The sequence below is a fragment of the Aquarana catesbeiana genome, linkage group LG04 (genome assembly GCF_042186555.1).
Source record: "Aquarana catesbeiana isolate 2022-GZ linkage group LG04, ASM4218655v1, whole genome shotgun sequence".
Taxonomy (NCBI): domain Eukaryota; kingdom Metazoa; phylum Chordata; class Amphibia; order Anura; family Ranidae; genus Aquarana; species Aquarana catesbeiana.
In genome coordinates this window covers 85805915-85822441 of record NC_133327.1, presented here as the reverse complement: position 1 = coordinate 85822441, position 16527 = coordinate 85805915, and the positions used below count along the sequence as shown (strand labels likewise).

The 16527-nt window shown below is 42.5% G+C and overlaps 1 protein-coding gene across 2 annotated transcripts in view; it reads right to left on the bottom strand.

Moving 5' to 3' along the window:
* The window catches only part of NBAS (NBAS subunit of NRZ tethering complex), a 1128646-nt gene that overhangs the window by 459036 nt on the left and 653083 nt on the right, over nucleotides 1-16527 (bottom strand). For both annotated transcript variants that reach the window (XM_073625355.1, XM_073625357.1), the window contains one exon: nucleotides 10702-10839. In XM_073625355.1, coding sequence (XP_073481456.1) covers nucleotides 10702-10839 — 138 coding nt within the window. The remainder of the gene's footprint in view (nucleotides 1-10701; nucleotides 10840-16527) is intronic.

Here is a 16527-nt window from a genome sequence, read left to right as displayed (position 1 = left end):
GGGACCAAAACCATAGCAGCGTAGGCATTCCCACAGGTAGGCCCATTTGACAGAGTCGAATGCCTTGGTTGTGTCAAGGGCCACTACCACTCTAGTTCCTATGTTATCATGGTGGGTTTGAAGGTTCATAAACAGTCTCCGGATATTCATTGCTGTGTTCTTTCCTGGCATAAAACCGGTTTGATCCGGATGAATCAAGGAAAGGATAACTGTACTCAATCTAGAGGATAGAATTTTGGCTAATATCTTGATGTCAACTGGCAGTAATGAAATAGGGCGGTATAATTCTGGGTAGTGGGGATCTTTACCTGGTTTGGGGAGAACTATAATTTGGGCCTCTTGCATTGATGGGGGAAGCCTACCCAATTCATATATTGAATGAAATAGGGTCTTTAATTTTGGGATAAGTATTTCGGAGTATGTGGCGTAGAACTCCAGGGGTAGGCCATCTAGCCCAGGGGCCTTGGATTTGGCCAATTGGGAGATAGCTATGGCAATATCCTGGGTAGTTATGGGGGCCTCTAGAGCCTGAAATTGTTCTGGATTTATATGTGGAAATTGTATTGTATGTAGGTATGCTCAAATTTCTTGGGGCGTGAATATACTTTGTGAACGATAAAGTTCTCCATAAAAGCTTAGGAACTGATTGGCCACTAGTGTAGGGTCTGTAATAAGTGTTCCATCTGGCCCAATCAGAGACACCACTATTGGTGGTTTGTCCTCTAAATGTGCCAGATAGGGCAGGGAAACTGCTAGCCTTTCTCCATGCTCATATATTCTAGTTTTACAAAAAATAAACGTTGTTTGGCTTTTTCTATATGCAGTTGTGATACCACCCTTTCTTGCATTTTGACTTTGTTGAGGTTTTCAGGGGAAGGATGAGTGTTGTACACCTCCTCCAATTCCTGTAGGGTAGTTTCTGTTAGATGTACTATCATTTTAGAGGAAGTTTTAAGCCTTTTAATCCTGCTATCTAGCACTCGTTTTGCATGCAATTTAAACATATCCCATTGGGCGTTGAATGAGGAGAGGCTTTGATTAGTCGGAAAAAAGAATTTCAGCTCTCTTTCTATAGAAGTATGGTCTGTCAATGCAGATAACCAATATGGGTGAAGTCTCCATACAGATGTAGGTGCCTTGGCAAGCATGGACATCTGTATCCAACATGGGGAGTGGTCCGACAGGGCCCTCGGTGCAAAGCCTGCCCCTGAAACCTTGGGAAGTAGTGCTTTAGATACTAGGATGTGATCTATTCTGGACATGGTGGCATAGCTGGTGGAATGACATGTATATGCTCTTTCCTTCAGGTTTCTATATCGCCATACATCAATTAGTGAAAATTCCTCCATTAACCGACTTAGCCTAGTCTGCTGAGTTTCATTTGCCCCAGCCCCATCTTGCACAGGGCGGTCCAGGTACGGGTTCATTGTCATATTAAAATCCCCCATCCAGACAGCTGGAACCGTCGGATATTGGGCCATGAAAGATAGGCGCTCCTTTACCACTTCCGAGGTGTAAGGAGGAGGGATATAACACGCAAGCAATAATACAGGCATTCCCCTCATGATGGCATGTAAGAATAAATATCTACCCTGGTGATCTGACTCCATAGATATAAGCTCAAATGGGGTACTTTTAGTTACCATTAAGGTAACCCCTCTGGAAAAATTAGTGTGCATGCTATGATACGCCCAACCAATCCAAGGACGTTTCAGTGCGGATCGAAGATGACCCGTGATATGAGTTTCAGTTATGACTATTACATTTGCTTTCTGAGATTTTAGATATGTAAGGGCTGCTGTGCGTTTGATTTTATCTCTCATTCCCCTGACATTCCAAGTCAGAAATTTAATTGTGGTCATTTAATCACATAGCAGAACATCTTGGAGCATATCACCAGGGTTATAATGTCTAGAGACTTTGCATATTTCCATCTGTGAATTATATCACTGTCTGCATATAAGATATTTATATCTGTATGAGTGCGTATCTGGCATTTAAACAAACATTTATATATACCTTTCGGTTCAGAACTTAGGCCCTGCAAACGGGCAACAACCCTCCCTCTCAGCTCCACACCTCTCCAACATGGTGAGAGCATGCGACTCCTAACGAAAATGACATCCTCTTGTTCTCAGATGGAGACTTGTCTGCCAATTAGCAACTCAGTCCCAGCATTTGAGCCGCATTTCAGGAGATCTATAACCGGGATCAGTTAGATGCAATGGGACTAGGAACAATTCCCAACCCCATGTAGTATAAAACAGCCCCACACAATTATAAAGGACTTGGGCAGTCTGAGTCCTAAAACTCATCCAGCAGCTTAAAAGGAAAAAAAATATACTGCCGGCTGTTGTCAGGAAGAAAAGTTATTGTGGGTTCCAGGGCATCAATGGGGTTGGGTAAGTGTACTCACAGTTCCATTTCTGTAGTGTAGTCCTCATGTTGGTCTATCACAGCGGTCCAGCCATGTCATTGCCGCTGCAGGGGGTCTCAAAAAATTGCACCCGGTCATCCTCTTCCACCCTGAGCCTAGCTGGGAAAAGCATGGGCATATTTAAGGTGTAGTACCCTCAGGGGACGCTTGACATCCTGGAATTGGGATCTTTTCCGCTTCACTTCATTGGAGAAATCCGGGTATACTGCCACATGGCCATTTTCTAGCCGTATATTGCCTTTCTCCCTTGTAAGTCGCATGATCTTGTCACGGTCCTTAAAGTTCAGAAATGTAGCAATAAGAATGCGGATAGGTGCACCTGTAGGTGGGCTTTTAGCAGGCATTCGGTGCACCCTCTCCACCGCAAACATCACCAAAAAGGCCTCCCGGCCATATGTGGTAATAAGGAGATTCTCCAAATACTCTGCAGGGTCTTTTCCTTTGATTCTTTCAGGCAATCCAATAAATCTAAGATTACATCTGCGACTTCTGTTCTCCAGATCATCTTGATGAGAGTGAAGCTGCTGGATCTGTCGCTGCATGTCTTCTGTTTTATGCTGTGATGGATGCAGGATATCCTCCACAGTACTGATGCGTGCTTCAGTTTCTGTGACTCTGTCTCTCACCTTAGATAGATCTTGCCTGAGAAGCGATATGTCGGTTTTAACTTCATATATCTTGGTAGTGAGATTGGTTTGAAGAGCCGCTATTGCCTCCAGTACTTTTGCTGTTTCTGCGGCCTGGCAGTCTTCTCCCGGACATGCGGCGGTGCCATCTTTGGCCTGCCCTTCTGCATCTTCATGGCGGTAATTGGCCAGCTTATCCACCACAGTTGGTGCCTCTTTCATTGGCGACATAGTGAATCCCGATCCCGGGTTAATGTAGCATCCGTTCGGGCTCTTGTGAAGGCCAATTAGCAGTCAGGCTGGTAAACAGGAGAGTTTGGCAAGAGGAGTTCCCGCTAGCTGTGTCCTACACCATCGCTTGCCAGGCCACGCCCCCTCTTTTTTTTTTTCTATTTTACTTGCTTGGCCCTTTATACATCATCAACCTCTTCAACAGGCTTCTATACATATAGAAGAGAACTATGCTTCAAATATTTGCATGTGTATCATTTTTTAAATTGCTTTCCTTTTTTTTTTTAATGTTCTTTTATTTTTTTAAAGACATCATTTTATTATAACAACTGAAGGGGGGATCCTCTGTGAACACAGTTTGATCCCATTGGGGTGCCCGGAGGATTCCTCTCTTTCCCTTCTCTATTTCTTCTTCTCTGAGACTCATATCTTATATTCAATCTCCCACTTACAATATGTCACTTAAAGTTTTACAACTCAAGCTACATCAATGTAACCGTTAAAAAACTATTCAAATGTAATTAATGTTTGGTCCTCCAGTTGTAACAAGATTTTTCATTATATTATAGTGTGACTGTATTCATGTAATTTGATAAAACTCTTCAATAAAAATGATTGAAACAAAAGACATCATTTTAATACTACACTCAGGTCAGTGCCTCCCCCTCCCTGTTTTTTCCTTACATGTCTTGCAGAGTTCTGGACACACTCACACCAATGCCAGGAGCATGGCGGACAAGATGGGTGAACTAGAGATACTGTTGTACGAGGAGGATTTGGATTTTGTGGGAATTTCAGAGACCTGGTTCAACAGCTCTCATGATTGGCTGGCAAACATTCAAGGGTATACCCTTTACCGCAAGGATAGAGAGGGTAAAAAAGGGGGAGGGGTATGCCTATATATCAAGAATAATGTACAAGTGACTGTGAGAGATGACATTACTGAGGGAGCTAGGGCGGAGGTGGAATCCCTATTGGTAGAGCTCCAAAGGTATGAAGCTAAGGGGAAAATAATACTGGGAGTATGCTATAGGCCCCCTAACCTGAGGGAGGAAGTGGAGACAGATCTCCTATCACAATTTGGATTAGCAGCAAGGATGGGAAGTGTTATTATAATGGGGGATTTTAATTATCCAGACATAGACTGGGTGGAGGGAACCACGCATTCATTTAAGGCTCGCCAGTTTCTTAATATCGTGCAGGACAATTTTATGGGTCAGATGGTAGATGCACCAACTAGAAATAAAGCATTACTGGATCTACTGATTACCAACAATACAGACCTGATCACAGATGTGGAAATACGGGGCAATTTAGGTAACAGTGATCACAGGTCAATTAGTTTCAGTATAAATCACACAAATAGGAAACATAAGGGGAATACAAAGACACTGAATTTCGAAAGAGCCAACTTCCCTAAACTACAAACCTTGCTAAAAGGCATAAATTGGGATAAAATATTAGGAACAAAGAACACGGAGGAGAGATGGGTTTGCTTTAAGAGCATATTAAATAAGAGCATTAGCCAATGTATCCCATTGTGTAATAAATTTAAAAGAGCGAACAAAAGTCCTGGATGGCTTAACTCCAATGTAAAAATGCATATAAAAGCAAAGGAGAAGGCCTTCAAAAAATACAAGGTTGAGGGATCATCCTCAGCATTCAGACTTTATAAAGAATACAACAAGAAATGTAAGGGTGCAATTAGGATGGCTAAGATAGAACATGAAAGACACATCGCGGAGGAGAGCAAAAAAAAATCCCAAGAAATTCTTTACGTATGTAAACAGTAAAAAGGGAGAACAGACCATATTGGCCCCATAAAGAATGAGGAAGGACATCTGGTTACAAAGGATGGGGAGATGGCGAAGGTATTGAATTTATTCTTCTCCTCAGTCTTCATGAGTGAATCGGGGGGCTTCAGTAACCAAAACTGCAGTGTTTATCCTTATGACACAACACAGGAAGCACCTCCACGATTAACAGAGGACAGAATTAAAATTAGACTTGAGAAACTTAACATTAATAAATCACCGGGACCAGATGGCTTGCATCCGAGGGTACTTAGGGAACTCAGTCAAGTGATTGCCAGACTGTTGTTCCTAATTTTTACAGACAGTCTACTGACTGGAATGGTACCAGCTGATTGGAGAAAAGCCAATGTAGCACCAATATTTAAAAAGGGCCCAAAATACATCCCTGGGAATTACAGACCAGTTAGCCTAACATCAATAGTATGTAAACTCTTGGAGGGGATGATAAGGGACTATATATATATATATATATATATATATATATATATATATATATATATATATATAAAGATCTTAGTAATGAGAACAGTATCATTAGCAGTAATCAGCATGGATTCATGAAGAATCGTTCTTGCCAAACCAATCTACTAACCTTCTATAAGCAGGTGAGTTGCCATCTAGATAAAAGAAGGCCCGTAGACGTGGTGTATCTGGATTTTGCAAAAGCATTTGACACAGTTCCCCATAAACGTTTACTGTACAAAATAAGGTCCGTTGGCATGGACCATAGGTTGAATACATGGATTGAAAACTGGCTACAAGGGCGAGTTCAGAGGGTGGTGATTAATGGGGAGTACTCAGATTGGTCAGGGGTGGGTAGTGGGGTTCCCCAGGGTTCTGTGCTGGGACCAATCCTATTTAATTTGTTCATAAACGACCTGGAGGATGGGCTTAAACAGTTCAATCTCTGTATTTGCAGACGATGCTAAGCTAAGCAGGGCAATGACTTCTCCGCAGGATGTGGAAACCTTGCAAAAAGATCTGAACAAATTAATGGGGTGGGCGACTACATGGCAAATGAGGTTCAATGTAGAAAAATGCAAAATAATGCATTTGGGTGGCAAAAATATGAGTGCAATCTATACACTGGGGGGAGAACCTCTGGGGGAATATAGGATGGAAAAGGACCTGGGGGTCCTAGTAGATGATAGGCTCAGCAATGGCATGCAATGCCAAGCTGCTGCTAACAAACCAAACAGAATATTGGCATGCATTAAAAAGGGGTTCAACTCCAGAGATAAAACAATAATTCTCCCACTCTACAAGACTCTGGTCCGGCCGCACCTAGAGTATGCTGTCCAGTTCTGGGCACCAGTCCTCAGGAAGGATGTACTGGAAATGGAGCGAGTACAAAGAAGGGCAACAAAGCTAATAAAGGGTCTGGAGGATCTTAGTTATGAGGAAAGGTTGCGAGCACTGAACTTATTCTCTCTGGAGAAGAGACGCTTGAGAGGGGATATGATTTCAATATACAAATACCGTACTGGTGACCCCACAATAGAAATAAAACTTTTTCACAGAAGAGAGTTTAACAAGACTCGTGGCCACTCATTAAAATTAGAAGAAAAGAGGTTTAACCTTAAACTGATTAAACTGGCGGTGGTCCCAGCGGGGAGCATCGATAGCTTCAAGAAACTATTAGATAAGCACCTGAATGACCGCAACATACAGGGATATACAATGTAATACGGACACATAATCACACATAGGTTGGACTTGATGGACTTGTGTCTTTTTTCAACCTCACCTACTATGTAACTATGTAACTCTGAAGGATGGCTGCTTTCCTTTTTAACCGTTAATACCCCTTTCTATGGATACATCACCATCCAACTATTACAGCCACAGACTATACCTCTAAGGATTACGCCATCTGGAGCGCCAGATAAACACTGACTGTATTGGTCATGGCACAATCATGCCCTTTCTTCAGTGCGCATGCGCTGAGGAAATCGGTGCAAGCATATATGGCAAATATCTAAGTTTACAACCACTTTGATTGAACAAGCTGAAGTTGAGGCTCGTACACACTATAAGAAAATTGGGCGAGAAATTTTGTACAAAGAACTCTCATACAATTTTCGTATAGTGTGTACACAACTCTCTACAGCTGATTGCGACCTGAACAAAAATTTCTGAAGGGACAAGCTCCAAAATTTTTCTCATACGGTAACAGAACAAATGATTTTCACATAATGTGTAACGTTTTCGTATGATTTTGTACAAGAAAAATCTGAATTTCAAAAAAACATTATTGTTTCAAATTACTAAATATGACTAGACTAAAATTTGTGCTTTTTTGTGAACTGAAAAAAAACATATGTAAAAAAAAAAAAAATCATCATATCTTCAGGGAAGCCTATCCTGCCTTTAGCTAATAACCAAATATTCCATTTTACCCATTAGTTCAACCCTCACAGTTATTACCTCTTGTTCTGCCTGCCCATTCCTATTAGATTGTAAGCTTGCAGGAGCAGATCCCTCCTAACCCTCTTGTATTGAATTGTATTCTATCCCTTTATATTGTAAAGTGCTGCGCAAACTGTTGGCACTATATAAATCCTGTATTATTCTAGTAATAATAATTTTCCTTGTCATGCGATTCTGTATGACTCAAGTTGCATCTGAAATCGCACTAGTGTGAACGGAGCCTCAAAGTCACAGGCTACTGGACTGGCCACTCTTCATGCACTCATGCAATCGCTTGGGTCCAGGAATACCACAAAACCACCTGGGGAAGCAGGAAGACACATTTTTACACGGGTATAATTGAGCTTGTTAAACTTTTTGATCATATGGTATATCTCAAATACTACCTCAAAGTGAGATAACCATGTTATATAAAATACATAAAGGGGATAAAGACTTATCACTGGGGGTTGGGTACTACTAAGCCGGGGCTCAGCTAGGAGACTGCAGAGCGGGTGGTCTACTAAGCCAGGGACACACTGAGAGGGAGATCTACTGAGCTGAAGATCTGCTAAGCGGGGGTACAAATAAGCCAAAAAAACGCCTACATGGATACCACACCAACACCCCTAACCACATGTCAAATCTGGTGACTTAATCACTTCCCATTTGACATCACTTCCCCTTTTATACAAACAGAAAACCAACACACACAGGGTAGTTGCCAAGTTTCATTGAAGCATCAAAAACACATCACGAATCAATGGTAAAGCAGTAGGTGCTTTAATGCGTGTTACTAATCAACGCAAGTGTAAAGAAGGCCTTACTGTTCACACTTTGCAGTTACTGTATCTAAGCATGTGGGGATAAGCGCAAATCTGTGACCACAGAAAACATGAGAAAACACAGTAGTACAAAATCTTAAATAATGGATGGGACTTTTAAGGCACCACAAAAATTTACAAGGTAAAATGCATCAATTTATTGTACAAAAAATGAAAATAGAACCAGAGGGTTCCATTACATAAGGCACACAATATAAAACCAAGTATCACATGATTATTATAGAACAACCCATTAATCCACTAAAGGTGACCCACAGAATCCCTAACTTGTGAATGCTGCACCAACACATTTCAGCTTCACCTTTTGGTCATTATATTGCTTTTTCGTAGAAATTACCCATTTTATTAAGCCCCTGAAAAAAAGATGATTGAAGTGATGGTGAATTTCCTAAACATCGACCTAGACTGCAATAAAAATCTGGAAAGGGTTCTAACCTCCTACCACTCTATACCAAAACTAGAAAATAAGTTTTTGCTACAATTCAGATTCATGTGGAGCTTTCCTTTAAAGGGAACCTGTGGCTACAGTAGGTGATTGATATTTAGGGCTTATTCCCACCTATGCAATTTTCTTCTCTAATGCATTCACTATTAAAATTAATGGAAGTGAATCTGAGACCAAGCAGTAAATGAGCTTTTAATTCAAACCGTCTTTGACCTCTATTGCTACAAACACTGTTGAGCAATTCATCCTTAAAGTGATTGTAAAGTCTCTTCTTTTTTTTTTTTTAAATAACAAACATTTCATACTTGCCTCCTCTGTGCAGTGGATTTGCACAGGGCAGCCCAGATTCTCTTCTTCTCGGGTCCCTCTTCGCTGCTCCTGGCCCCTCCGTCCTGTTCAGTGCCCTCACAGCAAACAGCTTTCAGACACAGAGCCGCCATTCAGCCCTGCTCCCTCTCTCTCCTGATTGGCTGACTGACTTTGATTGACAGCAGTGTAAGCCAATGGCAGGAGGGAGAGACATGGGTGGCTAAGGGACTAGTGGACATCGCTGGATAGAGATGGGCTCAGGTAAGTATTAGGGGGCTGAGGGGGCTGCCACACACAGGTTTTTTATCTTAAGGCATAGAATGCCTTAAGATAAAAAAAACTTCTGCCTTTACAACTCATTTAAAGCTCATAAGAGACACAAAAAGATAACTCTAGTCAGTTTTGAAGTAGTTTTAGCCCCTGTTCATACTGGTGGACAGTTAAAAATTGAATGACAAGTCACACTCTATTTGTGCCTATGGAACCGTTCAAATTAGTGCGACTCCAACTTGCACCGCTTTGAAAAAGGTTCCTGCGCTATTCTTTGCAATTTCATGCGCGGCTTGCATTCACACCTGTGCATGAAATTGCACAGATGTCGACAAGCCGCACATGAAATCGCACTGACTGGCGGCTTTGAAATCATGCTGAAGTTGCGCTATTTCAAAGCCGCATTCAGTGTGAACCAGGGATTAGCTTTTCCCTCTCCCAGCAATGACTTGGCTACCTTTTAGCTTTCTAATCACTAATGTAAACACAAAAGCAGTTGCCCCATGTTTACATTAGAAGGCTGATGGGCTGCGGAATCACTGCTAGGATAGGGAGCAGGGGGAGCTAAAGTTGCTTAGGAACTGACTTTAGTGCTTCAGTAAAGAACTTTGAGGATGAATTGCTCCCACAGCAAATGACAGAGGCCATGGTATTTGCAGCCAGAGATCTGCACGTCACACTTTAAGACACGGACCACTGAAAAGATAAGTATATGTCATGTTCTTTTACAGACTGGCTTATATTTTGTCTGCTGAACTTATACAGGATCGCTTTAAAGATATGCTTAAATGTCCAAAGCATAGCACCAGGTTCACTTTAATTAATATATATATATATATATATATATATATATATATATATGTAATGGAGTCATTTGGAATCTGTATAGACCTGGAGTTCTACTTTAAATATGACAGACGGATACCAACTGACTGTTGAAATTGAATGTGAATAACAATATATATAGCACTACCAACATTTAAGCATATACAGACAGGAATATGAGCAAGTAAAAAAAAAGTTAAATAATGATTATTATCCTTCACATCAAACTTATCATAATATTTTATTCATTATTCAAGGAATACTGTAAAATGAATACATAAAACCAAAATAAACAATGTGAAAAGCAAAGCCTGTAACACACACCTTGCATCTTTTGCTGCCAGGCCTAGATCTGAAGAATTATGACACAGTATTCAGCGATGCAATAAAAAAAAAGCTCTTTAATTAGATATAACTTATGCCGCAAGCCTTTTTATCAGATCACCTGCATTGTGGAGTGGAGGGGAAACAGACAGCTCAGTGAACTTACCCTGTAGAGAGGATGGCACTTGTCCTTGAAGCATGGTGCCAAATGGGCATAGATCTGCAGGCTGTAGTAATAAGCTGCCAGCTGGAGAGACAGAGCTGAATGTGATTGCTTTTCAAAGCACTTGTTGGCATCTAGAACCTAGAGGAAAAAAAATGACAGGCACAGAATTGACTTGGCTGAAGACAACATGAAAGACTTTGATTTAAACCCTCCGCTACTGAAGTGGCCTTAGTGCCATGTGTAATGCTTTACAAGAGACTAGAGCTTGGCTAATTATTGTCTTCATAACATAATCTTTAAATAATTATGTTGCTTACAAACTTCAGTTAGAGATATGATTTAATATTACTAAATGGACAATACTCCATACATTGCAGCACAAGACATCCATGTGGACCTATACCCCAGTGTTAACATAAAGCTGCAATAAAAAAAAAAAAAAAAAAAAAAAGACCTGAACTGTGTCAAAAAAAAAGTCAAGCACAGAGCAAAGGACTAGTCACCAGTATTGTCTGTGAGCTCTCTCCAGCTAATCTTTTTTCCCTTTACTCACTTAGGCCCCTTTCACATGGATTTTCTGATCAGGTACGCCTGTCAGTTTTTAGGCGGACCCGATCGGAACACACCATTCTTCTCTGTGTCAGTTTACACCTGCCTACATCGTATCCACCAAAAAGAGATCCATTCCTCTTCTCTGTCAAGCAGATCAGATTTGCTGGTAGCTGGGTGTAAACAGAAAGGTAATTCGTTTACATCCAACCACCCATAGGAGGAGAGTGAGCTGTATACGCTCTGCCTAAGTGGAGCGCACACGGACCTGTCATGCGCCTATTAAGCGGGGATCAGAGGACAGATTCCCTGCTGAGCAAGCGAATTGCAGCCACAGACCGTCCCATGTAAAAGGGGCCTTATTTTGCCATCCCAACACTGTGTCCCTGTGTGGAGTTATATAAGGAAAAGAATGGCTGCACACCGGAATACTGAAAGTCCTTTTAATGTATCGTCCCATAAAGTGCAAAACACACTTCACACAGTTATGCTTTGTACACACGATTGCACACTCCGACAACAAAATCCATGTTTTTTTTCCAACGGATGTTGGCTCAAACTTGTCTTGCATACACACGGTCACACAAAGTTGGTCGGAAATTCCGAACGTTAAGAACGCAGTGACGTACAACACGTACGACGAGCCAGGAAAAATTAAGTTCAATAGCCAGTGCAGCTCTTCTGCTTGATTCCGAGCATGCGTGGAACTTTGTGCGTTGGAATTGTGTACACACGATCGGAATTTACGAAACAGATTTTGTTGTCGGAAAATTTGAGAACCAGATCTCAAATTTTGTGTGATGGAAACTGTCCGATGGAGCCTACACACGGTTGGAATTTCCGACAATAGGCTCCCATCGAATGTCGGAAAATCTGACCGTGTGTACGAGGCATTACAGTGCACTTTCTCATTTGGTAATGAGTAAGCACAATGTAACCGCGTGAAACGCGTCTTACCTATTCACTTGCTACCATTCTGTGGCGTCTGTATTTTGCACTTTATGAGAAGATACATTCGGTATTCCGGTGTGCACCCATTCTTTTCCTTATATACATTTACAAGGCAGGCAAGCCGAGGCTTGCACCCGTAGGAGGAGTCCTCACTCCTCCAGCTGAGGAGACCTCAGCAGGATCTACTCACCTGGAGCGATGTCTCTCTTGTCTCCATTCCCTGTGGAGTTGACCATATTGGTAGAGGAGTGGGACTTTATAACATGTAATATTTTGGAAGCAGCAGAGAGGTGGAGGAAGCACAGTTTTATAGAAAGAATGAAGGAGGAGCAGAGAGATCTTTGCATTGCAGGCCCTTAGGTACAACTTCCCCTTCAGTAAGGAGAACAGTGAGCAGCACAGTAGTGACATTAACAAATCTCATAGAACTAGAAGTCATAGGCAGCACAGCCTCTTACAGTGCAGAAATAAAGTCATAAGGCTGTTAGGCACACTCAGATGCAAGAAAGAGCAAAACTATTTTTCTGAAGCAATTGAAAAAAAAATAGATTTTTCAGAATGCTGCTAAGACACTCTTAATTTTTCTCAATGGCTCCTATAAGAAAAATATTTTTACCAGCATAATTGGGATGCATAATTAGAGTAACATAAGCTTAAAATACCTACCTTTCCTGGTGTGGCTCCAGTTCTGATCACAGAACCAAAAACCTAATGCTTTGGTCTTGGGACCTCTGCTAGAGGGAAGTATAGGAATTTATATTTTTCTGTTAATTCTTTATTTAGTGATTCCACAACGGACATGGTGCAACTATTAGCCAAGGGTTGTTGTACAGAACAAGTACAAAGAAAAATATCCAAACAGCGTACATCATTAAGATGTATCATAGATCTACTAAGAATTGTGGAACACACTGGATAATAAGACGCTCCACTTGGGAAAATAATCCCACACTGGGATTAGCAAACAGGTTGAGAGCAATATGAAAATAGATTTTTCTTATAGTACTCCATGCATGTTAAAGCATAGAAGGATGGGAAGTAGTGGGGTGGGAGAGGGGAATATAGAAACTAAAATAATGGTAAGGAAGAGGGAATGAAGAAGAAAGGAAGAAGATAGAAAAGAAAAACAAAAGAGAAAAAGTAGATAAAACAAATAAAAACAGATGATCGTTGTCCTCTATCTAGGGGAGAGAAAGGACATATGTCAAAGAACACCAACCATCAGCTGTAGATTGGGTTTATGTCAGAGTCAGGAAGATATGAAAGTGCAATATTCTTGTGTAAACCTGGATGTCGTTCCAGTACGGAACTTCACTTCCCTACATTTTAATGATGTGGTGTGATCCTCTATATGTCAATCTCAATAACCACAGAGATCTAATAGCCAATAGAGGGAGGGCCAACGCACCAACATTATAATGGGATGCAGGCTCTCGCTGTATTAAAAGATTAATAAGTAGTAAAGGTTTATATAGTTTTCCAGGTAGTTGATTGAGATGAAGGAGAAAGGTATCAAGATCGCCCTCGAGAAGGACTCCTGTCAGCTTAATGGTCAATATTTTGATCTGATTCAAATAGGGCCATATCAGTGGACATTCCTAAAATGTATGAAGTGAGGTATCCATTTCCCTGGTTACACCTCCAGCACCTAGTAGAGGCGGAGGGGAAAATGGTCATAATTGTATACCTGATTATGCATAAAATGGGAACCAGGATTCAGAGAAACCTTTAGAACCTGTTTACACCAGAACGTGGTGCGGGAAACCTACGTTCCATGCAAACGTGGGTTTTCCGCACACATGCAATGTGAGCAAAGACCAATTACATAATTTTTGCTCTTGTGTTAGGGCGGGTTCACACTAGAAATCGCACAGGAAGTCGCTCGCATTCATGTGCGATTTGAGTGCAGTGCGTTTTCAGGCTATTCATTGAAATGGGTTACAATTACACTGCATCGCATTAAAAGTAGTGCATGCACTACTTTAAAAAACGCACTGTAACTGGATTGCATTGTACTTCTGTACCATGCAATCTGGTACAGGCAATCACGGCCTGAGTTTGGGGTGTCATTAGCATTGCATTGACACCCACTGAAGATTGCAAGTGTAGTGCATTTTGAACCCGATGTGGGAAACGTGCATGGAACGTGGGTTTCCTGCACCACGTTCTGGTAGGAACGGGTCCTAAAGGTTCTGGTTCCCATTTTTTGAGGAAGGAGAGTTCAAAATCATCAGCAGGGCTAGCCGCAGTGGGTTAGAGTCTAGACTGTTTTTGAATAATAGAGCTTTAAGCTAACACTTGAGTATAAGCTGATTTAACAGGCTAAATTAAAAACATAATGACCAGAAAAGGTTTAATGTCAGGTTAATTGCATTTGAAATTCAAATTGTTCAACTGAGAGTTTCAGTGGTACAGTAGGTGACCGCGATATTGTGTCAATCTCGCCGCACTTCTCGGCGAGATTTGACACCTACGAGCCCCGTCGCAGGGGCCAGCGCCGAGATGGCTCACTCATCGCGAAAGGAAAACTTTGTTTTCCTTCCGCGATGAGTGACAGGCAGTGCTGACAGCTGTCTGGTATGAATCCTGAGGCGGGAACACCGCGCCAAATTTTAAATGAAAAAACCGGCGTGGGTTCCCCCCTCGGAGGCATACCAGGCCCTTAGGTCTGGCATGGATTGTAAGGGGAACCCCCTATGCCGAAAAATCGGCGTGGGGGTCCCCCCCAAATCCATACCAGACCCTTATCCGAGCATGCAGCCCGGCCGGCCAGGAAAGGGGGTGGGGACGAGCGAGCGGCCCCCCCCCCCTCCTGAGCCGTACCAGGCCGCATGCCCTCAACATGGGGGGGTGGGTGCCTTGGGGGAGGGGGGCGCCCTGCGGCCCCCCCACCCCAAAGCACCTTGTCCCCATGTTGATGAGGACAAGGGCCTCTTCCCGACAACCCTGGCCGTTGGTTGTCGGGGTCTGCGGGCGGGGGGCTTATCGGAATCCGGGAGCCCCCCTTAATAAGGGGGCCCCCAGATCCCGGCCCCCCACCCTGTGTGAATGAGTTTGGGGTACATGGTACCCCTACCCATTCACCTAGGGAAAAGTGTCAATGTAAAAAAAAACACTACACAGGTTTTAAGAATAATTTATTAGTCAGCTCCGGGGGTCTTCTTCCGACTTCGGGGGGTCCCCTTCCGACTTCTCCCGGTGTTCGGCCTCTTCTCCCGGGCCCCACCGCTATCTTCTTCCAGCTCTATTGCCAGCGAGGGGCCCGGTCTGCTGCCGCTGTCTTGTCGCCGCTGTCTCGTCGCCGCTGTCTCGCCGCCGCTGTCTCGCCGCTTCTTCTCTTCTTTTCTTCTTCCCCGATGTTGACACGACGCTCTCTCCGACTCGAATGCTGTGTGCGAGCTGCGGAGCCATTTATATAGGCGGTAACCCCGCCCCCTTACGACGTCATGGTCCCAGCATGCGCAGGGACTCTGGCGTCATAAGGGGGCGTGACCCCAGAGTCCCTGCGCATGCTGGGACCATGACGTCGGGACCAGCTTGACTTGTAGGCCGAATAAGAAAAATCTATACATGTATGACCAGCTTTAAGTGTCACTAAAGGCAAAACTTTTATTTATTTTTTTGGATAGAGTAGGGAGGCTTATAACCTCTGGCAGTTTTATTTTTTGCCATCAGTGTTGGGGAGATTTCTCATCACTTCCTATCTCATAGCCAAAGTGATGAAATCCTGTGGTGTCACCAGAACTAGTGTCCCCATTGGAAATGTATTTTCTATTCCTGTTCTGACGTCAACCCAAAATTTAGGATTTTCTTTTACTTTCACGCTCAGTGATAACGGATAAAAGGACAAACAGAGAGGTTGAATCTCCCTAACAGGGGCACAGACAGCAATAAAAACTGACAAGAGTTCTAATCCTTCTCCACTTTATCTAAAACCAGACAAACTTTTGCTTTTAGTGACACTTAAAGTACAGAGAGGGAGGACATATTCCTGCTCAAAGTCATTTAGGTATACAGCATGTATATTCTGATCTCTTGGGATACTGGTGTATTTATTTTATTTATGTATTACAGGTACTTATTTAGCGCTGTCAAATTACGCAGCACTTTACATATATATTACAGACTCACATCAGTCTCTGCCCTCAAGGAGCTTACAACCTAAGGACCCTAACTCACATTCATATACACACATATACTAGGACCAATTTAGTATGGAGCCATTTAACCTACCAGCATGTCTTTGGAGTGTGGGAAGAAACTGGAGTACCCAGAGAAAACCCATACAGGGAGAACATGCAAACTCCAGGCATGTAGTGCAGTGGA